We start from the raw sequence: 22,810 nt of genomic DNA, 5'->3' as shown, positions 1-22,810 counted from the left end.
GGTGCCATGACCTGGGTTTTGATGGAGGGCGGAGGAGACTGTGAGGACCTCTTGTTTCTGCCCCAAGCAGCTCTGGTTTCTGGGACGACACATTCCTTTGCCAGGTCCTGCAGGGACCCTGGTGGGCAAGTGATGTGGGCTTCAGCACCTGCTCCCGCTCCACTCTCTCGCCAGCCGCCCAGCCAGCCTTCTTTCTCATTTCCTCTTGGTCTCCAGCTGCTGAGTTATTGATTCCCTGAGCTACCTATTCAGAGCCTGAAAAATTGAAATAGATTTTCCATGGCGCCACTGAGGTTACAGCTGGGCTGCCAGCCCCATCTCTCTGTGTGGATGTGGATGGAGGAGGGCCCCGGGTGAGGCCACCTGCCTCCAGGCCCCTACCTTCCCTGCTCAGCCTGATAGAAAAGGCTGCTTGGGGGGTCATCACTCCCCAGGTGTATAATTGTCCTGTGGCCATCTCCATAAAAACACAGCCTCACCTCTACTGGCCACAGAGGTGGGGGAGGTCTTGAGTGGTGCCAGTGTGGGGGTACGGTGGGCAACCTGGAGGCTGGCTGCTGGGGGAAGGGCTTCTTGCTCTAGCCAACCCTTCCAGGGCCCAGGTATGGACTGCAGGTAGGTGGGTGCGCCCTTGGTGGCTCTGCTGGCCCTGTGGCTTTACTGGGGACAGCTCCTTTCTGGGGAGAGGGATGAGACAGGACTGTTTCCAAGGTGGCAATGCAGTGGCTAGGACTGGGACTGGACCAGGGTTATGCTCAGGCCTCCCCTGCTACTTGCTGTGCAGCTTTAAGCAAAGATGTCACCTTTCTGAGCCTCAGTTTTCTCGTTGGGAAAGGGGTGACAGCAGAAATGATCCTTTCCTTACTGGGTTCCTGTGAGGCTGAGTGAAAGCATGGTGGTAAGTGAGCGAGCTGTGTTGCTTTTCAGGGCCTGGAGTGAGGAAGAAGATCAAAGGCTCCAAGGATGGGAAGAAAAAGGGCAAAGGGAGAAAGGTGACTGGGCTCAAGTTCCGCTTCGGAGGGGTCGGCAGCAAGAGGAAGAAGGGGTCCTCGGTGAGTGCGAGCGTGAGCGTGAGCGTGTGTGGAGTGCACACCACGCAAAGATTGGATGACTGAAACGCAGGCTGTCAGTTCATTCTGTACCAGGCAGGGGGCAGGTCCTGTGACCCTTCCCCACTCTCTCTTCCTGTGCTACATGCCAGCCTGCTGCGGGAGTCAGCCTGGATCCTTCCAAGTGCCCTTGGAGTGTGGCCTCTGGGTGGTCCACGCCTCCAGCTCTTTCTCCTGCCCACCTTGCTGAGCTGGAGGCTGAGTCCCGGCTCCTTTGGCCCCAGCTGCCTCTCTATCTGGGCAGCAGGCGGGAGAGTCCTGGTGGGGCCTGGATGCCCAGGTCTGCTGGGAGAGTGGGCCCAGGAAGGAGGCCTGCAGGTGGGGGCAGGCAGGGCTCCAGCCCTTCAAGGGCAGCTCTGGCAGTTGGTTCAGAATGACCCTAAGTCCATGTCTGAGACTTTGAGCCCTCTTTCTCCAGGGTGGGGGCATTCATCCCTCCCTCCTGTTCCCATAAGTTACCTGTTTCCCTCACCTGCTCAGCCTTGCAAAGTGGCAGGGATGGAAGCCATCTCTTTGTCCTTTGCGAGAGGCAAGTAACAGGTCTCAAGTGTAGCTGCTGTGGAGGGGAGCATGGAGCAGCAGGTGTCCCCACTCAGCTTAGCTTTTGAGCCAAGACTAAGGTGCTCGGCCCTCTGCTCCACTTCGGTGCACCCGGCTCTGGAGCTGCTCACAGTCTAGAAGGGTTTGGATGCATGTACTGGGAGAGAGCCAATAACATGCAAATGGAATAGGCTGGACCTGGCACACAGGCTGTGCAACAGGTCTCATTAGGGAGAGATATGGGAAGGCTCCTTGGGGGAGGTGTCCCTAGGGCTTTCCCTTGAGGGATGTGTAGGAGTTTGGCAGGGTGGAGGGCAAGGCCTGGGAGAGTTATGAGGGCTGGAGAGCAGGGCTTGGGGAGGGTGGCAGGCCATCAGCTTGGACCAGTGGGCTAGGGGGTGCTCTAGCTGGGTGGCTAGATGAGATGAACTGCAGACAGCACCCTGTATCCGGAGCTTCCATGGTACCCTGCCACACCCTACCCTCTGCCCAGGCCTGAGAAGCCTCGAAATGAGCCCCTTGGGCCAGCTCTGGGCTCATAGGGCCCTCCCCTGCCCCTGCAGAGCGAGGAGGATGAGCGAGAGGAGTCAGACTTCGATAGCGCCAGCATCCACAGCTCCTCCGTGCGCTCCGAGTGCTCTGCTGCCCTGGGAAAGAAGAGCAAGAGGAGGCGCAAAAAGAAGAGAAGTAAGACTTCCTGTTTGTAGGGTTCCTGTGGGTGTCACATGGATGTGGGGTGTAGAGCCCCCTTTGGGGAGCAGGGAAGGGCATCCTCAGGCCTCAGCCAGGCCAGGCAGGTCCTCTGTGTTTCCTCAGCCACCCTCGTCTCTGTGTTTAGGAGAGGGGGGGGTCCTGTCTCAGTGGGTCCACATCTATTAGGGACCTATAATGTGACTCACCCCAGAGCATTTGCATGGCAGAGGGGCACAGGAGAAGGAATTGTCTCCTAACCACATCCACTGCCCACCATTTCAGTCATCCACCCTCTACTCATCTGTCCCCCCACCCTCCCTCTTTCCATCCCTCGGTCCTTCCTCCCTCCCCCTTATCCATCCGTCCATTCATCTTTCTGTCCATCCACCCACCTTTCTTCTTCCATTCCTCCTTCCTCCCTCCCGTCCTTCTTTCCTTTTACTTGTCTTCAATCCATCTCTTCACCCGTTTACATTTTTTTTTTGTGGCTGCTCATAGTCATAGTGAAAGTCACTTAGTTGTGTCCGACTCTTTGCAACCCCATGGACTACACAGTCCATGGAATTCTCCAGGCCAGAATACTGTAGTGGGTAGCCTTTTCCTTCTCCACGGGATCTTCCCAACCCTGGGATCGAACCCAGGACTTCTGCATTGAGGGTAGATTCTTTACCAGCTGAGCCACCTGGGAAGCCCAAGAATACTGGAGTGGGTACCCTATCCTTTCCCCAGCTGATCTTCCTGACCCAGGAATCGAATCGGGGTCTCCTGCATTGCAGGCTATCAGGGAAGCCCTGCACAGTGGCTGGTTCTTAGTTCCCTAATTAGGGACTGAACTAGAGCCCTAGTCGGTGAAAGTGCGGAGTCCTAACCACTGGATCCCCAGGGATTTTCCCTCTTTACTCTTCAATCATTCTGTTCACCCTGTCTGTCCTTCGGCATCCATTCATCCATCTATTGAGTGCCTAGTATGTGCCAGGACAGCCTGCGGTGGAGATTGGTTGTGCATGGGGAGTGGGGACACGGCCTCCATGACTGCCTCTGCCCCTTCCCCAGTCGATGATGGCGATGGCTATGAGACGGACCACCAGGACTACTGTGAGGTGTGCCAGCAGGGTGGGGAGATCATTCTGTGTGACACCTGCCCGAGGGCCTACCACCTCGTCTGTCTCGACCCCGAGCTGGAGAAAGCTCCTGAGGGCAAGTGGAGCTGTCCCCACTGTGTAAGCCGTAGACAGACGCCGGAGGTGGGGGTTTTGTCAGTCCTGGTCTTCCAGACCCCTGCATGGTCTTCTCGGGGCAGAACATGGGGCGGTGCGAGTGTGAGGGAGGGAGCTGCACCATGGTGGAGGGGCGTCCTGGCCCAGGGTGCCTCCACCTGGACTCCTCCCTTCAGGAGAAGGAAGGGATCCAGTGGGAGCCGAAGGACGACGACGACGACGAGGACGAGGGCGGCTGCGAGGAGGAGGAGGACGACCACATGGAGTTCTGCCGCGTGTGCAAGGACGGCGGCGAGCTGCTCTGCTGCGATGCCTGCCCCTCCTCCTACCACCTGCACTGCCTCAACCCGCCGCTGCCCGAGATCCCAAACGGTGAATGGCTCTGCCCGCGCTGTACTGTGAGTGTTAACGCCGGCCCGCGCCGAACGCCCCGCCCCCGACAAGTCTAGGTCCCTCCTGCGGCAAGGCCCCGCTCACAAAGGTCCCACCCATCAAGGCCCCGCCTCCGCCAGTCCAGGCCACGCCCACCACGGCCCTCTTCCAGGCCGCTCCAGCCCCCTCCAGCCCCGACCAGCAGGCCCTGGCCACCAAGGCCCCGCCCCCGCCCCTGCGGACCACGCCCACCACGGCCGTCGCCCAGGCCGTTTCAGGCCCCACCTATCAAGGCCCCGCCTCCACCAGTGCGGGCCACGCCCACCACCGCCTTAGCCCAGGCCGCACCAGGCAGCTCCAGCCCTCTCCACTCCCACCCACCTAGGCTCCGCCCAAGCAGACCCTGGCCACCAAGGCCCCGCCTCCGCTGGCCACCCACCAGCTCTGAGCTCCCAGCTTGCCAAGGCCTCGACCCGCCCCCGCCCGTCCAGATCCCGCCCACAAGGCGGTGTCTCCTTGCTCTGGCCCCGCCCCATTGTCTGTCTGCTCCGTCCCAAGCCCTCTCCAGTCGCCTCGAGTCCCGCCCACCGCCTTTACCTAGGCCTGCGGCTGCTTCTCAGTTCCCTTCAGAGTCGCTGGAAACAGCTATGAAAAGAGAGGTGGTCATATACCTGCCACTGCCCATAAACAGCCACTGTTTACTGGGCGTCTCTCTAATGCTTACTGAGTTTTCAAGTACCAGGCCTTTTGTTATTTTCATTTTTAGATGAGAAAACTTAGGCTCAGGGAGATAAAGTGACTTGCCCAAGGTCACACAAGGTCTCTCGGGCCGGAGCCTCGGTTTCAGCAGGGAGAGGAGAGCACCCATCCAGTCACTATAGGTGTTTGAAGGTGTCCATGCTCTGAGATGTCCCCAGCCCGCCCCCAGTGCTGGATCCCTCACCCTGTGGGCTGGACCAGCCCTCGGTCACTCCGTGTGCATCTGGGCTTCCGTTGTGTGTGTGCGTGTATGTGTGTGCATGCGTGTGTGTGCAGACACACATTGCCTCATCTGCCTGCACGGCATGGGCAGGCTCCTGAGGACAGGGTGGTGTCTTGGAGTCACTGTGGTGCTGTCTGACTTGGGGAGCAGATCAGCCTGTTGGAGGGAGCCTCGGGGTGGGGACCTGAAGCTAAGCCCTGAACTTGGGGACCTTCCTCTGTCCACAGTGTCCCCCACTGAAGGGCAAAGTCCAGCGGATCCTGCACTGGCGGTGGACAGAGCCCCCAGCCCCCTTCATGGTGGGGCTGCCGGGGCCTGACGTGGACCCTGGTGTACCCCCGCCCAAGCCCCTGGAGGGCATCCCAGAAAGAGAGTTCTTCGTCAAGTGGGCTGGGCTCTCCTACTGGCACTGCTCCTGGGTGAAGGAGCTCCAGGTGAGGTACCTGGGCAGGTGCGGCTGTGCTTAGGACGTGAGGTGCTCTGGCCAGCTCCTTGAGTGAGGGACATTGTTGGGTGCTGGGGAGTGGGAGGAAGAAGGTGAGGATTGTCCTGCCTGGGACTCAGGCTGGGGGCTGGGGGCTGGGGGGCTGGGGGAGGAGCTGGGTTGGGGGACACCAGGGGTCATGGCCATCTGTCTTCTTTAACCTCTGTCCTCTCTGCAAGCAGCTGGAGCTCTACCACACGGTGATGTATCGCAACTACCAAAGAAAGAATGACATGGACGAGCCACCACCCTTTGACTACGGCTCTGGCGATGAGGACGGCAAGAGTGAGAAGAGGAAGAACAAAGATCCTCTCTATGCCAAGATGGAGGAGCGCTTCTATCGCTACGGCATTAAGCCCGAGTGGATGATGATCCACCGTATCCTGAACCACAGGTGTGTGCCTGGTGCATGAGCTGCACTGGACACGCTGCCCCTTCAGTTTGTTAAATGGGCACAGGACCACACGCAGGTGTGGTGGGGGCAGGAGGGGAGGCTGAGGACCCCCGCTGCGGGTGATTTGACCACCCAGCTGGAGGGGTTTTCATGTATGTAGGTACATGTATGCACCCGTGTTTACATTTGCACATGCATATGTTACACTCATGGTAGAACAGTTCCTAGGTCATATGTATAAAAGGGCAACTTGACGAATGGCCTGTGAAACTTGCAGATGGGACACTTGAGGGGCTGGGACCCTTGTGCTCCTAGGCCTCTGCTGAAGTCAGTACTTGATACCTGCAGGAGGGTCCACGGGACCACAATGGGCCTGAGCTGTGGGGGTGGGTACACATTTGCTCCTCTTTATAACATGGCTATCACACTGAACACCATCAACCCAAGAGGTAGGCCTTTTATCTCCACCTTTGTATTTGTGGTCACCAGCAAGGTTAAGTCACTTGCCCAAAGGCACACAGCCAACAGGCAGGGGTGCTGGGATTGGAACCCAGTTCTTCCCTGATGGTAGGACTTACTTTCTTGGCTACTATTCCAAGTTCCAGTGCCCTCGATAGCCCTTTGTTGAGCAATCCAAAATTCCCAGTGGTCAGAGGCTGCAGAGGCCAGACAAAAAGACCAAGGCAGAAGGCCTCCGAGAGTTTGGCTTTGGTTTGGTGGGTGGTGGGAGCTCTTGCTGATTCTTGAGCTCAGGTGCTTGAGAACCAGCTGAGAGGCAGGCACAGGGTAGGGTCCATGGAGGCTCTATCTCAGAGGGACTTGGGGTCCAACAGACCACACATGTCCTGAAGGCAGGAGCTGAGTAGAGCTGAGCTTCAGAACCTGGGTCTTCCACTCAGATCCTAATCCTGGCTCCCATTTCCTGTGCTCTGAACCTGTGTGTTTTTTATTTATTAATTTGAGTGGGCTGGGTCTTTAGTTGTGGCATGTGAAATCTTACTTGCAGCGTGTGTGACCTAGTTCCCCAACCAGGGATCAAACATGGCCCCCCTGGTTGGGGAACTAGAAGTCTTGGGAGTATGGAGTCTGAGCACTTGGACAACCAGAAAAGTCCCCTGTGCCTTTGTTTCTAATGGGAAACGGGACTATGAGAGTACCAACCCCAGAGGCTGCTGTGGGGGCTCAAGGTGGGTGCCAGTGCCTGATAGCAGGGTCGTCAGGAAGCAGTGGTGGGGGGTACAGGAGAATTTGAAAAAGCCACCCGCTTGATTATGAAATGCCTCCTCCTCCCATCCCCTGCCCTCACTGACAATGATGAGGCCCCTCCACTGCTGAACTGATCTACAGTTTTTTACCTTTATTAAATTGCATGTTCAAAACATAAATGCCAATTTTTCTCCCTGACTCCAAAGTGGGGCAGGTGAATTTCCTCCAAATATATTACCTGAACGGAGTCTGAGTAACAGCCAATCATTTATTAAAAAAAAAAAAAAAAATCCATTGGTTTCCATGGTGACTGGGGGTTGGTACCCCTCTGAGTGTGGTCCCCAGGCCTAGGCACTGCCATTTGGGGGAGCAGTGTTGCCCTGGCTCAGTTGCTCAGTGCACTTGTGTTGGGTGGGAGGTCCTGAGACCCTCCCAGAAGCCTTATTCAAGCTGCAGTGTGTGACAGGCTTCTCTGGTGCACCCTCTCTGTGCTGCTGGCTGGGCCGTCAGGTCCTCAGGTCCCCGGGGGTCTTTGGGAGAGGACAACCCACCAGAGGAATTACATCCTTCTCTACATTGTGGGGATGGGCCCTGGATTGGGATGGGCACCCCTCCAGTCTTTGGGAGTTCTTTTTCCCTTTTCAAACTTTTTGTTTTGTATTGGGGGTAGAGTCAGTTAATAATGTTGTGATAGTTTCAGGTGAACATCAAAGAGACTCAACCTTACACAAACATGTATCCATTCTCCCCCAAACTCCCCTCCCATCCAGGCTGCCACATAGCACTGAGCAGAGTTCCCTGTGCTGTACAGTAGGTCCTTGTTGGTTATATATTTTAAATATAGCGGTTTGTACATGTCCATCCTGAATTCCCTATAACTTGGGAGTTTTTTTTAAAAAAAACTTCATATTTTGGGTGCGCTGGGTCTTTGTTGCTGTGCTTGGGCTTTCTCTAGTTGCGGCGGGTGGGGGCTACTGTCTAGTAAGGGTGTGCTGGCTTCTCATGGTGCTGGCTTCTTGCAGAGCACAAGCTCTAGGGTGCATGAGTTGAACAGTTGTGGCACACAGGCTTCGTTGCCCCACCGCATATGGAATCTTCTCAGATCAGGGATGGAACCCACGTGCCCTGCACCGGTAGGCAGATTCTCAACCATTGGACCACCAGGGAAATTCCTCCTTGGGACTTCTTAAGTGAGAAAACAAAGGTCTATGGTCAGGGGAGAACTGTCTGATTCAGCAGTGGAGAATTCTGGAGGAATCCTCATGACGGAATGGGACTCATGGCAACTGAGGATGGAGAGGACACTGGCTCTGCTCCTCTGCTAGCCTGGGGGACCCAGAGGTCTTTCTGCTCTGCCACTCACCCCGTGCCCTCCTACCTCCTTCCCACTAGCTGTGTGGCCCTTGGGAGTCCCTGCCTGGTGCTGCCCTCCTGACCGGGGCTCCCAGGGGACGAAGGCCAGGTGAGAGGCTTTGCATCTGCGAGATGCCCTCTGTGGATTCTTGCTCGGGTGGCCTGCCCTCCTACATCTGTTTACCGTGTTGCAGCTTCGATAAAAAGGGGGACGTGCATTACCTGATCAAGTGGAAAGACCTGCCCTACGACCAGTGCACCTGGGAGATTGACGAAATTGACATCCCCTACTACGACAGCCTGAAGCAGGCCTACTGGGGCCACAGGTACGCCACACTGGGGCCGCTGGGTGGAGCCTTCTGCCTCCCCAACAGCCTGAGCTCTGCACTCTCATCCCGCCCTCTTTCCCAGGGAGCTGATGCTGGGAGAGGATGCCAGGCTGCCCAAGAGACTGGTCAAGAAGGGCAAGAAGCTGAAGGATGACAAACAGGAGAAGCCCCCGGACACACCCATTGTGGATGTGAGCGGAAAGTGGTCACAGTTTGGGGTTGCCACCCAGGCTGGCCCTCGGAGGAGGGCGAGGTCTCCGGAGAACTCTGCCTTGGGTCTGTGCTCCTGGAGCAGTGCTTGGAGGGGGCGCTGCAGCTCAGCCCACTCCTGCCAGGAACCTGGTGGGACAGGGATGATGGGACGCAGCCTTCCTCGCAGGGGAGGCTCACACCCTGGGGTCCTGGTCCCCAGCGTCCTGTAGAGTGGCAGCTCCCAGGGGACAGAGTGATTTGAAGGATGGGTCGGGTCTCGGTGCACAAACTGAGGAGCAGATAGTCTCTTCTCAGAGCAGTTTATGAAATTGTATTCTTTTAGATGAGTGGATTCCAAAAATTTTTTTATTTACCTATTTATTTGGCTGTACCATGTGGCATGTAGGATCTTAAGTTCTTCAACTAGTGATTGAACCCGTGCTTCCTGCAGTGGAATTGTGGAGTCTTAACCACTGGATCACCAGAGAAGTCTCTGTAATTCCAAGTCTTTAAATCAAAAAGTGCCCCTCACTTCAGGAGTACAGCAGCTGATTTGCTAATTACACACCATTCTTTTTTTTTTTTACACACCATTCTTATCAGTTGAAGGGGAGGAGACCCAGGACTTACCTGGGAGCTTTGAGCCCACTGGGAGATGGAAGGTTGACTTTTATTCCTTTAGCAAACGTCTCTGGGATGTTTACTAGTACCTGGCCCTGGGGGCAAGGCCCTACCCCCCTGTTCCATGAAGTGCTCATCTTCCAGGGGCTCAAGCAGGGTCCAAACAGAAATGGGGGTTTGGCTTGGGTCTGAGATGCAGGATAAGGTGAGTGGGTCTGATACATCAGGAGAACTTCATGGGGATGATGGCCTTGAGCTGTAGGCTAAAAGAAGCAAAGAGGGTGATGTTCGGGATCAGGCACCCTGGGCAAGCTTCAAATGGGTGTTGACTCAGTGCCCACTGTGCCTGAATAGGACCAGTATGGTGACCACAAGCTGAGCTCAAAATCAGAGAATGCAACAATTGGGAAACTGCCCTGATAGATGTACGGGGCTGCCCCAGGAGAGCATGGTGGGAACACCTAAGTCAAACCTGGAGTCAGGGAAGACTTCCTGGAGGCAGAGGCATTCCATCTGAGGCCTGAAGGATGAATAAGTTAGCAGGGACAAAAGGAGTGGGAAGAGTATTCCAGGCATAAAGAATCATGCATGCAAAGGCCTGTGGGTGGACCTTGGTGGCCCAGGATCCAGGGTGTGTCTGAATCTCTGCTTCTTCTGCAGCCCACGGTCAAGTTTGACAAACAACCATGGTACATCGACTCCACGGGTGGCACGCTGCACCCGTACCAGCTGGAGGGCCTTAACTGGCTGCGCTTCTCCTGGGCCCAGGGCACTGACACCATCCTGGCCGATGAGATGGGTCTGGGCAAGACTGTGCAGACCATCGTTTTCCTCTACTCCCTGTACAAGGAGGTTCGAGGGTCGGGCAGGGCAGCCAGGGAGGGGTGGTCGGTGCCGGCTGTGGGTGGGCAGCCTCAGTGCATCTGTCGCCCTCCCCAGGGGCACTCCAAAGGGCCCTACCTGGTCAGTGCACCCCTGTCCACAATCATCAACTGGGAACGTGAGTTTGAGATGTGGGCCCCTGACTTCTACGTGGTTACCTACACGGGGGACAAGGAGAGCCGGTCCGTGATCCGGGAGAACGAGTTTTCCTTTGAGGACAACGCCATTCGGAGTGGGAAGAAGGTGTTCCGGATGAAGGTGAGCACCCCTCTCTCCGGGAAGGACTCTGCACAGGAGCCCAGTCTCCCCTGGGGAGCGGGGCACAGGGGTCCTGCAGTTTATCTGGGGTCTCTCCTCCTGGGCTCCAGTGGAGGCAGCAGCTGGTGAAGAGTTGCTTTTAAGGCAGGATTACCTTGTATCCGTGTCCTGGGGCTGCAGTAGCACAGGGTGGGGGTGGGGCTGAGAATAATACTCACCTTGTCACTTTTCTGGAGGCCAGGAGTCCGAGACCCAGCTGCGGGCAAGGTCCTGCTCCCTCGGAAGCTCTGTGGGTGGACCCTTCCGCATTTCCTCCAGCATCTGGTGGCTCTTCCTTGGCTGTCCTTGCTTTGCAGCTCCGTGTCTTCGGTTTCTGCCTCTGTTGCCATGTGGCTGTCTCCCCTGTGTGTGTCTGTGTCTCCTCTTCTTTTTTAAGTTTAATTTTAGTTTATTATTTATTTTTGGTGGCACTGGATCTTTGTTGCTGCGCCGGCTTTACTCTAGTTGTGGCAAGCAGGGGCTACTCTCTAGTTGCGGTGCATGAGCTTCTCATCGCCGTGGCTTCTCTTGTTGCAGAGCTCTAGGGAGCTTGGGCTCAGAAGTTGTGGTGCACAGGGTCAGTTGCTCTGTGGGATCTTCCCAGGTTGGGGATCAAACCCATGTCTCCTGCATTGGTAGGAGGATTCTTTACCACTGAGTCACCAGGGAAGCTCTCTCTCTCTCTCTCTTTTTTTTTAAATTTGTTTTTGGTCATGCTGCATTACATGTGGAATCTTAGTTCCCCAACCAGGGATGGAACCTATGCCCCCTGCCGTGGAAGCTCAGAATCTTAACCACTGGACCGCCAGGGAAGTCCCAAGATTCTGCATTTCTGACAAAGTCCCAAATGATGTGCACGCTTCTGGTCCTCAGGCTACACTCTGAGAAGCGAGGACACAGCGCTCAGTGCTTCCTGCACCTGGCACATGGGGGCCCTTGGGCAGCCATGGCGCTCATGCTAGCTGCAGTGCTGGGGGCTGGCGGACCATCCCCAACTTCCCCAAGGGTTCTCACTTCACCTTTCTCCATCCTCTAGGAACAATCGTGGCTCTGAGCGATGCCCAGTAATTTTTATTTGGCTGCGCTGTGAGGCTTGCAGGATCTTAGTTCCCTGACCCGGGCCACAACAGTGAAAACACTGAGTCCTAACCACTGGAAAGTGAAAGGGAAAGTACTATTCGCTCAGTCATGTCCAACTTTTTGTGACCCCACGGACTCTAGCCTGCCAGGCTCCTCCGTCCATTTGATCCTCCAGGCAAGAATATTGGAGTGGGTGGCCATTCACTTTTCCAAGGAATCTTTCTGACCCAGGGGTCAAACCGGGGTCTCCTGCATCGTGGGCAGATTCTTTACTATCTGAGCCACCAGGGAAGCCCTTAAACCACTGGACTGCCAGGGAATTCTCAGTAACCATTTGTTTAATGAGGGTGATAAGCTCAATGGCTCCAGAAACAACAACTCTCTGAGCTCACACTGGGATCATGCGATGGGCTGGGCGCTTTGCTGATTCAGTTGTTTAACTTATTGTCTTTTTAAAAAATTGTGGTAAAATACACATAACTTAAAATTTACCATCTTCACCATTTTTACAAGTACAGTTCAGGGACACCAAGTACATTCACACTTCTCTGCAGCCATTACTCCGTCATCTCCCGAGCACTTCATCTTGTAAAACTGAAACCCGGTCCCTGTCAGATACTAACTACCCCCAGCCCCTGGCAGCCTTGTCCTTTTGGTCTCTGGCTTTGATTATTCTCGGTACCTCGTGTAAGTGGAATCATACCGTATTTGTCCTTTGTGTCTGGTTCATTTCACTCAGCACGTTGTAGCATGTGTCAGGTTTTCTTTTCAAGATTGGATAACATTCCACTGTATGTGTATGAATGGACCACTCAGCCCATGGACACTTGGGTGTTTCCACCTTTTGGTGCTTGTGAATAATGCTATGAATATGGGTGTGCAAAAATATTCATTCAAGTCCCTGCTTTCACTTCTTCTGGGTCTATACCCAGAAGTGGAATTGCAGGATGGTACTATAATTCTATGTGTAATTTTGTTTCTATTTCTTAAAATTTTATTGGAGTATGGTTGATTTACAATGTTATGTTAGTTTCAGGCATACAGTTAAGTGAATCCGCTATACATATACATATATCCTCTCTTTTTTAGATTCTTTTTCCATATAGGTCATTACAAAGTATTGAGTAGAGTTCCCTGTGCTATAGAGTATGTTTTTATTTATGATCTATCTAATATATAGTGTCTATATATGTCAATCCCAATCTCCCAATTTATCTCTCCCCCTTTTCCCCCATGGAAACAAGTTTGTTTTCTACATCAGTGACTCTGTTCCTCTTTTGTAAAAAAAATTCGTTTGTGCAACTTTTTAAAATTCCACATATAAGCGGTCTTTATCTTTGTCTGCCTTACTTCTCTCAATATGAAAATCTCTAGGTCCATCCATGTTGCTGAAAATGGCATTATTTTGTTCTTTTTTATGACTGAGTAATAATATTCCATTGTATATATGGATGACATCATCTTTATCCATTCCTCTACTGATGGAAACTTAGGTTTATTCCATGTCTTGGCTATTGTAAATAGTGCTACAGTGAACACTGGAGTACACATATCTCTTCGAATTATGATTTTCTCCTAATACATCGCCCGGAGTAGGATTGCTGAATCATATGGTAGTTCTGTTTTCAGTTTTTAAAGGAACCTTCATACTGTTCTCCATGGGCTTCCCAAGGTGGCGCTAGTGGTAAAGAACCCGCCTGCCAATGCAGGAGAAGTAAGATAGAACGTGTAACTTTTTGAGGCACATACTTAGCTCTTTTCATTCTTGTGGCATTCTTCCCAAACACAGTTTTGCTCCCTTTTTACAGGTGAGAAGACTGAGGCTCGGGGAGGTTAATTAACTTGACCAAGGTCTAGCTCAAAAGAGCAGTTGTTGCTGTTATTTAGTTGCTAAGTCATGTCCAACTCTTTTTTTGAACCCATAGACTGTAGCCCACCAGGCTTCTCTGTCCATGGGATTTCCCAGGCAAGAATACTGGAGTGGGTTGCCATTTCCTTCTCCAGGGCATCTTCCCAACCCAGGGATCAAACCCCTGTCTCCTGGTTGGCAGGGATGAGTGCAAACTGCTTACAGGCTCCCTTCTGCCCCTCTGATTTCTCTGCCCCACTCTCTTGGGGAAGGTGCTCTGGGCCTCAGCTGACCCCTAGACTTGGTGGCCCGTGACTTCCTCTCAGTCTCCAGGCTCCCTGAGCTCTCTGGGGGTCCTGTCCAACTCCTTTTGGCTCCTTTGTCTCTGGAGACCTTGATCCACTGCCCTCCCAGCTTTCCTCCCAAACGCTCCCCTTTCCCTCCAGAAAGAAGTGCAGATCAAATTCCATGTCTTGCTCACCTCCTATGAGCTCATCACCATCGACCAGGCCATCCTGGGCTCCATCGAGTGGGCCTGCCTCGTGGTGGACGAGGCCCACCGGCTCAAGAACAACCAGTCCAAGGTAGGAGGTGCTGAGCAGTGGCCCCTGGAGCCGTCTGGGTGGGCTGGCCACCCTGTGCCTTCTGACGGGCCCCCTGTTCCCCCCTAAGTTCTTTAGGGTCTTGAACAGCTACAAGATCGATTATAAGCTGCTGCTGACAGGGACCCCCCTTCAGAACAACCTGGAAGAACTGTTCCACCTCCTCAACTTCCTGACTCCAGAGAGGTTCAAGTGAGTCAGGGGGGCTTGCCGGGGAGGTGGAGTGAGGGCAGCCAGGGAAAGAGCATCAGTGCCTGTCTGGCTCTGGGGCTACTCACTGGGCCTCAGTTTTCCCATCAGTAAAATGGGAGTGTTAGCAGTGCACTGGCACATGCTGAGCACTTGGGGAACAATTGCTGCTGCTCAGCCTGTGATTTTTCATTGGCTTTGCCCCAGAAGACCTCGGGGGTCCCCCTTGGTGCCTGTCCCTCCCCCCGTTCCCCAGATTATCCCTGTCCCTCCACAAAGACCTGAGTGATCACAGCAGCAACAGTGCTGAGAAGCAGAAGCCTGGGAATGATGGTGGAAATGGGGGTGAAGATGGAGCCCCAGCCTCCTTGCTTACCTACCCCCATGTTCCTGCTTGGAAGGGGGATTCAGGGTGAAAAATGCTGATTTTGGAATCAGGAGATATAGATTCAAGGGCAGGCTGGACCGTATAACCATGGGCACCCACCAGCCTCAGTTTCCTTCTCTGTAATATGGGTAAGGGTCCTAGAGACTGCACGTCCAGGATGGCCTTGAGGACAGGAAGATAGTCTACATGGCTGAGACATCTGCAATGTGTGGAGGTGACCCAGGCTTAGATGGAGACTGGAAGGACACCGAGGGCAAGGCCTGTGGTCCCTGGCCCATCAGCCAGCTGGCCTGCCTTCTGACCCTCTGGCAGGTGGCAGGGGGCTGGTTGGCCTTCTCCCCACCCCAGTCCTGCCTCCCTCTACACAGGGCTTTGGCCTCCTCCAGGCTGTCATTCCAGTTTTTTCTTGCAGTAACCTGGAGGGCTTCCTGGAGGAGTTTGCTGACATCTCCAAGGAAGACCAGATCAAGAAGCTGCACGACCTGCTGGGGCCGCACATGCTGAGGCGGCTCAAGGCTGATGTGTTCAAGAACATGCCGGCGAAGACTGAGCTGATTGTCCGCGTGGAGTTGAGCCAGATGCAGAAGTGAGCGGCCTGCCCTGGGTCCCTTGGGCCTGTCTTCTCCCAGAAGGGCCTGAGTGGGCCTTCCTGGGCCGCTGCCTGGGGTGGGTAGAACGGCCTTTTGGCCTTGCCCAGGCCTCCACTCAACTTTTGCACAAGCTTCTTTCTTGGGGCCTCTTCTCAGATTTCACTGATCAGGGTTGGGGCTGCCAACTTTGTCCTGTCCCCCAGTAACTCGCTGGGTGATGCCAGGCCTGTGGCTTCACCTCTTGGGGCTCCCCTTGATCTCTCTGCAACTGTGCTTGGCTGCCAGCCCCCAGCCTCCCTGCAGAGCAGAGTGTCCTCTTGGGGGCTGGCATGGACAGGTACATGCAGACTGCCTTTCCTCCTTGCTCTGCTACAGGAAGTACTACAAGTTCATCCTCACGCGGAACTTTGAGGCGCTGAACTCCAAGGGGGGTGGGAACCAGGTGTCACTGCTCAACATCATGATGGACCTGAAGAAGTGCTGCAACCACCCTTACCTCTTCCCCGTGGCTGCTGTGGTAGGTCCCCCATGGCCACTGTGGTAGGTCCCCTGTGGCTGTTGTGGTAGGTCCCTCATGACCACTATGGTAGGTCCCTTGTGGCTGCCACTGTGGCCACCGTGATAGGGGCCCTTGACCACCACGGTGAGTGCCTGAGGCTGCCATGTTATGGGCCTGGGACCATGGTACATGCACGTGGCTGCTATGGGGGGTTTTCTGTGGCCCTCATGGCAAGTGATCATGGCTACCATGGTGCCCCTGGCTGCTGGGACAGGTGCTCAAGCCTTCAGCCCCCAGTCCTCCCCAAGTATGAAGACCAGGAGATGATACAGGTCCCCATTGTGCCAGAAGTTTCTGTAAACCTACCTTTGTCCAGTGCTCGGGCAGGCCTTCTCCTTTCCTGGGCCCCTATGTGTGACCATAAAGTGATGGGCGACATCAGAGAGCTCCTTACAGACTCAGGGACCCCAGGCCAGGGATCCGAGGGATGACCTGGCTGCACTCAGTCACCAAGGGAGTCAGGGAGGCAGGCCTGGGTGGTGATTGTGATGTGCAGTCCTAGGTGAGAGACCAGAGCCCCGGTCAGACATCTGGCCCCAGCCTTGTGGTCTCAGGACCATCAGTGGTCCTCTCGGAGCCCCGGGTTTATCCTCGATAAAATGAGGACAATGACAGCATCTCTCGAAAGAGTGAGGACCAGATGAGAAAGTCCGTGTTCAGTGCCCATATGGAGAGCCTGGGACACCAGTACTCATCACCCTCACAGCTGTTCTGGTTCTAATTTAAATCCTCCACAGTATATACCTCCCCACACCCCCACCCCACCCCCAAACAGCAAGAGCAATGCCGAGTTAAGCGTGGAGGCTGTGCTGTGGGTGATGCAGACTCGGTCAATCCCAGGCTGCTCTCACCACTCTGGCCCAGCAGAGCCTTTGAGCTGAGGGTCCTCCCAGCTGGGAGGCTGGGTTGGCCTTTCCCGGATGTGCCCTGCAGGACTGCAGAGGCCAGGCCAGAACTTGTTGGGAAGGCCAGCTTATCTCAAGACTGTCATCCATCCGTCCACCTATGTCTGTGGTCTTGGTGGAGTCCCAGCAGCGGGAGACAGAGGCTGGAGCTGGCGAGTTTGAGCCCTGCCTGGGGACACAGTGCAGGAAGCATCTGTGTGGCCTGCTATGTTCCTTCAGAGGCTGGCCTGACCTGGGCTTGGGCTTGGTGCTCAGCTCATTGCTGGACCCTCATCACCCCTGGCCCCTGCCGCCTCCCAGACTTCTTTGGTGGAGAGCCAGAGAGAAGAGGGGAGCCCCCACAAGACCCCACCTTGTGCTATGTCTGCAGGAGGCCCCTGTCCTGCCCAATGGCTCCTATGATGGCAGCTCTCTGGTCAAGTCTTCAGGGAAGCTCATGCTGCTACAGAAGATGCTCAAGAAACTGCGGGATGAAGGGCACCGTGTGCTTATCTTCTCCCAGGTGAGCCGCCCACAGGTGGCTGACTGACCTCTCTACCTCTCGCAGCCCATGCTAGCCGAGGGTGTAAGCTGCCTGCAGCCCTCAGGGCCTGATGCTATCCCCATGTGGGTTGTGTGTCAAAAGTCACTCCTCCAGGCCTTGGAATGATGCAACCAAGGAGAGCTGACTGGGTTCCAAGTTCAAGGCACTCAGGGCACATTGGCAGTGGAGACCAGTGTCCTCCCCACTACTTGGCCCTCTGGCCTGCTCCTCCTGGAGCTTCTGTCCAGGCTGGGATGACAGCCCTCACCCTTCACCCTTGCAACCCCACTTCTCATGAACCAACCCAAGGTGGGGCCCCTTGGGTTGGTTCACGAGGAGCCCTGTGTTGGGTTAGCTGGCGGAAGTCCTCTCTGAAACTTGGTCCTGAAGTTGCAGCATCGCTTTTGGGGTGGTCAGAGGCAGGGCTGTCTCGCCTCAGAGATCTGTTCGTCAGTGCGCTTGTTCCTCTGTCCTTTTGCACTTGTTGTATGTCAGGCTCTGTGCTAGCCACAGGGGTCCAGCTCTTGTTCTCAATACATTTGCAGTCTAGAGTGCGAGACGGAAGTAGACACACGTCTGTGACAGGAGTCAGTGATGCTCCTCAAGCCTGGTGTGAAAAATGCGGCCTGACTGTGGGACTGAGCCAGGTCCATTGCGCAAACCAGAGACTAAGATGTGGCTCCTCTGTGTACTCTGGGTAAAAGTCTGCTGGTGACAGCTGTTCCTGCCTGTAGCTCCTGATCCCACCAGGGACCTGCAGCAGGCCGAGGGATCTGAGGAAAGCAGATCAAGCCTGTGACTGTAGGCTGGCCTGGACACTGGATCCAGAATCCCCCGTGTTCTGTTAGTCGCTCAGTCATGTCCGACGCTTTGTGACCCCATGGACCGTAGCCCGCCAGGCTCCTTTGTCCATGGGATTCTCCAGGCAAGAATACTGGAGTGGGTTGCCATGCCCTCCTCCAGAGGTCTTCCCAACCCAGGGGTTGAACCCAGGTCTCCCGCATTGCAGGTGGATTCTTTACTGTCTGAGCCACCAGGAAAGCCCATGAATACTGGAGTGGGTAGCCTGTCCCTTCTCCAGGGGATCTTCCTGACCTAGGAATTGAACCAGGGTCTCCTGCATTGCAAGTGGATTCTTTACCAGCTGAGTTACCAGGGAAGCCTCCAGAATCCTCTAACCCCCTGCTAACATAAGACATGATTCTGAACTGAGGCCTTGAGGGACCAAGTAGAGAGAACTGCACAACTTCTAGAAGTGTGCTCAAAGAGAAAGTGACAGAGACAGGGCCCTAACATCCAGAATGAGCCTGCAGGGTGAATTCCCTGGCGGTCTAGTGGTTAGAACTCCTCAGTTTCACTGCCGAGGGCCTGGGTTCAATCCTTGCTCGGGGTACTAAGATACCACAAGCAGTGTGGCATGGGCAAAACTCCCACGAAAACAAAAGAAACTCCAATGAAATAAATAAGCACAAGGAGCAAGAAATGAAACAAGAATAACTAACTAGAAAAAGTGTTAGTTACTCAGTTTTGTCTGACTCTTTGCGACCCCATGGACTGTAGCCCACCAGGCTCCTCTGTCCCTGGAATTATCCAGGCAAGAATACCAGAGTGGGTAGCCATTCCCTTCTCCAGGGGATCTTCCTTACCCAGGGATAGAACCTGCTTCTCCTGTATTGGCAGGCAGGTTCTTTACCACTGAGCCACCAGGAAAGCCCCTAACCAGGAAAAGGATCTGCATAAAATGGAAACAAAACATTTCAACAGATAGATAAACTCTCAGCACTGTTGAGGGAGAAGGCAATGGCACCCCACTCCAGTACTCTTGCCTGGAAAATTCCATGGACAGAGGAGCCTGGTAGGCTACAGTCCATGGGGTCTCTAAGAGTCGGACACAACAAAGAGACTTCACTTTCCCTTTTCCCTTTCATGCACTGGAGAAGGAAATGGCAACCCACTCCAGTATTCTTGCCTGGAGAATCCCAGGGACGGCGGAGCCTGGTGGGCTGCCGTCTGTGGGGTTGCACAGAGTTGGACACAACTGAAGCGACTTAGCAGCAGCAGCAGCAGCACTGTTGAAGAGAACATTGATGAATGGGAACGTGGAGTTGAGGAATTTTCCCAGAATGCAGCACAGAAAGACAAAGATAAAAATGAGACATTGCACGGAAAACACCTTGAGAGGCTCTAGTAACTATTCAATATGCATCCGTAATAGGAGTTGCAGAAAAAGAACTAGAGAAAATGGTAAAGAAGTCAGATTTAATGAGAGTCTGTAGACCTAGAGAAAGACATGTGGTCTCAGGTCTGAAGCACATTCTGGAATACCAAGAAATATAAAGAAAAATATAAATATGAAAGGAAGCCCTACGCACATTGTAGGGAAAATGCTGCACTTTTCAGATCTTGTACCTATACAGAAATGACAATTAGACTGTCCTCAGATTTTATATCAGCAATAGAAGTGGCAAAAGAAAATGGCAATATCTTCATTACACTATGAGAAAATTGCAACTGATAATTTTATGTCTAGCTAAACTGTCTCTCAGGATTGATTATGGAGGATTATGGGAGCTCAGAAGGGCCTGCCTTTCTTGTCTCAAAAGGAGAAGTGAAATCAGGGAAGACATCACAGAGGAGGTGCTGTTTGAGTTCCCTAGGCAGTAAGGGGGTGGGAAGAAAGTCCAGGTAGTCTGGGATGGCTGTGGGATACAAAGGAAGCATTGGGATATGAAGGCCCAATGGACTAGTACCAATCTGGCAAGCCTAGAATGCCAAGATGAGGATTTGGGACTTTATTCTGAGAGGTGACAGCAGGACACATGCTCTGAGCTGTGTCTTAGGCAGAAAGCTGTGGGGCTGGTGTGGGGGATGGGGTGGCTCTGGGGGTTGAGGTTGGAGACTGCATTTTTCTTCAGAGAATGGTCCCAAGTCAGGCCTGCCTGGGTCCCACCTGTCTCCCAACTCGGTAGGCTGCTCTGTCTCTCCCCAACTGTCATGAGGTCCCTGCCCACGGCCCCTATGGGGGTCCATCCTCTGCAGCAGTCCCTCAGGAATACTGTGTCCCCTGCAGATGACCAAGATGCTGGACCTCCTGGAGGACTTCCTGGAGTATGAGGGCTACAAGTATGAGCGGATTGACGGTGGCATCACGGGGGGTCTTCGGCAAGAAGCAATTGACAGATTCAATGGTACTCAACCTTACCCAGGGCTTCTTGATGGGGATCCTGTCTGGCTGTCCTCCCAGGCTAGGATCTTAGGCACACCACCCAATTTATGGTCAGGTTAGCTACTCCTCAAACAGTTGAAGAAAGCAGAACTGTCCTTAGGTCCTAGTAGCTGGTAAAAAGAATTCATCCCATGGAACTTTCCAGGGGCCTGCTTGGGTGTTTAGAACTGAGAAATTAGGAGGAGGGCAGAAGGGGAGGAAATTCCTCTGTTACTAAATGAAGCTGGTGCGGAGGATCTGGCCAGCACCCCTGGGCTTCTGATACTGACACCAGGTAAAGCTGCAGTTACGAGCAGGGCTGGGCAGGGCCTGTCCCCGCAACACAGGCTGCCGCAAGGAGGAACAGAGCTGAGCAGCACTGCCCTAGGGGAAGGATAGAGGAAGGGGCAGGGCCATCCCAGCCCGAACTCTCTCCCTGGTGATGCTGGGAGGCTGGGAGCTGGCTCTGGAGTGGAGGGAACGTCTGGAGACGTGGTCCAGCACCTCTTTACTGGGAGGTTTTCAGAAAGAGTTGAAGTCTGTTTCCCTGGGCTTGTGGCTGCTTCCTGCCTCCCACTCTCAGAGCAGGTTTGGGCCCTGCAGCCCCCAAACCCAAAGCAGTGATTCCTATTGCTCACTCATGTCAGAGGTAAAGCGAGTATGGTTTCAGGATGTAGACGTGGCCCCAGCGCACATAGCAGTGGGAAGCATCAGGTGGATCGGGGACCTGTGTGCAGCTCAAGCAGGTGCCATGGTCAGTCCCAGGTCACTTAATGAAGGGCCCGGATGGGCCTGAGACCCAGCCGTCTTGGGGCAGTGGGGACTGACCAGAGGGCTGCCCCGCGCCCTGGAACTGTGACCCTGAGTGTTCAGTGGTCACTCTGACAGCATCGCATGTGGTGGTAGGTGGGAGGGCATGAAGGATGAGCTCTGCTGACCTCCCAGGGCCCTGACCTTCAGGGGCTCTGCTGGTCTTTGCTGGCTGTTTGTTGTTTCTCCTTTGCCCCTCTGGGCTTTGAAAATCAGTTCATTCTCATTTTATCTTCCTCCTGTTGGGTCAGGGCTCGGAGCACAGCTGTGGGCTATGTAGGGCTCAGGTGGGCTGCCCTGTCCCTGCTCCATGCCCAGGGGCCCCAGGCCTCTTCTGGCTTCCCCAAGCACAGCTGAGGCTGTTGTGGCCTGTGATGGGGTTACAGTTCCTGCCCTCTCCCTCTGGTCTCCCCTGTGCTCTCCCGTCTGCCACCCCCTTGTCCCCCACCCCATCCCTCTGGGTATGCCCCGCATTCACCCCACTGGGCACCCACCTCTCTTCCTCAGCCCCTGGGGCCCAGCAGTTCTGCTTCCTCCTCTCGACCCGGGCAGGTGGCCTGGGGATCAACCTGGCCACAGCGGACACGGTCATCATCTACGACTCGGACTGGAACCCGCACAATGACATCCAGGTGTGTGGCCCCAACACCAGAACCCTCTCAGAGGGTCCCTTGCTGCCCCTGGCTCTGTGGGTGTTCCCTCTCCCCCACCCCCAGACTGTCTCAGGGCTTTACCTCCACCTGGACCTGCCTCGTGGAGTCCCAGCCCCAAGGGCCACCTGGGAGGTGAGGCCCCCCTCATTGTACAAAAGAGGAACCAGCCCAGGGAGGGCAGAGGACGTGTCCAAGGACATGCAGCACTCTGTGTGAACGTGACCCCTGTTCTGTCCCATCACTCTTAGGATGAAGGCCATGGAGGGAGTCAGGATGGAGGGTCCTGGGACCCAGAGGGGGCCAGTTTGGGAACAACAGGAAAATGGGACGAGGCCTGTGGAGGTGGGGGAGGAAGAGGCACTGGTGGAGGAGGGGGCACTGGAGCTGGTGAGGAAGGGTGGGAGGGTTAGGGGTTATAGGAGCAGAAACACATTCTGCTGTCTCCTGCCCACCCTTCTTGGGACAGGACCAGGCACATACACACATTATACTCTTAGGGCACACATACAAACTCATGTCTCGTGCACACATGTGTGCACCTGTGTACAGTTGCCTACACAGACCTTATTACACTGGGTCAAGTCATGTGGATGCCTGATGCTCAGAGCCTCAAGCTTGTCCTCATGTCACACCTGTCCTTGCAGGGTAGCTATACCTCTCCAACAGGTGGGCTCATAGCCCCACTAGTGGTCACTCCCAGGGAGGTGCAGCCCCCACCTCGGCATGAGTGCCGTCAGCGCCCTGTGTGGCTTCACTACATCAAGTGCACTGGCCACACTGCCCCTC

General features: G+C 54.7%; 1 protein-coding gene across 6 annotated transcripts in view; it reads left to right on the top strand.

Annotated features, from left to right (window-relative positions):
- The window catches only part of CHD5 (chromodomain helicase DNA binding protein 5), a 64,674-nt gene that overhangs the window by 22,513 nt on the left and 19,351 nt on the right, over positions 1–22,810 (top strand). For 5 of the 6 annotated variants that reach the window (XM_081490306.1, XM_081490305.1, XM_081490303.1 and 2 more), the window contains exons 6-22: positions 928–1,052; positions 2,213–2,336; positions 3,396–3,562; positions 3,736–3,957; positions 5,141–5,347; positions 5,580–5,791; positions 8,545–8,676; positions 8,762–8,870; positions 10,153–10,344; positions 10,432–10,632; positions 14,047–14,184; positions 14,273–14,394; positions 15,192–15,365; positions 15,745–15,886; positions 17,204–17,335; positions 20,427–20,544; positions 21,879–22,003. In XM_081490306.1, the coding sequence (XP_081346432.1) occupies positions 928–1,052; positions 2,213–2,336; positions 3,396–3,562; positions 3,736–3,957; positions 5,141–5,347; positions 5,580–5,791; positions 8,545–8,676; positions 8,762–8,870; positions 10,153–10,344; positions 10,432–10,632; positions 14,047–14,184; positions 14,273–14,394; positions 15,192–15,365; positions 15,745–15,886; positions 17,204–17,335; positions 20,427–20,544; positions 21,879–22,003 (2,642 nt within the window). Of the gene's footprint in view, positions 1–927; positions 1,053–2,212; positions 2,349–3,395; positions 3,563–3,735; positions 3,958–5,140; positions 5,348–5,579; positions 5,792–8,544; positions 8,677–8,761; positions 8,871–10,152; positions 10,345–10,431; positions 10,633–14,046; positions 14,185–14,272; positions 14,395–15,191; positions 15,366–15,744; positions 15,887–17,203; positions 17,336–20,426; positions 20,545–21,878; positions 22,004–22,810 lie in introns of all 6 variants that reach the window. The other variant, XM_081490304.1, reaches the window with a different exon arrangement.

This window comes from Giraffa tippelskirchi, chromosome 5 (assembly GCF_054371585.1).
Source record: "Giraffa tippelskirchi isolate mGirTip1 chromosome 5, T2T-mGirTip1v1.2.pri, whole genome shotgun sequence".
Taxonomy (NCBI): Eukaryota; Metazoa; Chordata; class Mammalia; order Artiodactyla; family Giraffidae; genus Giraffa; species Giraffa tippelskirchi.
The sequence above is the reverse complement of the archived record's forward strand: the minus strand, read 5'-3'. Positions and strand labels throughout refer to the sequence as shown.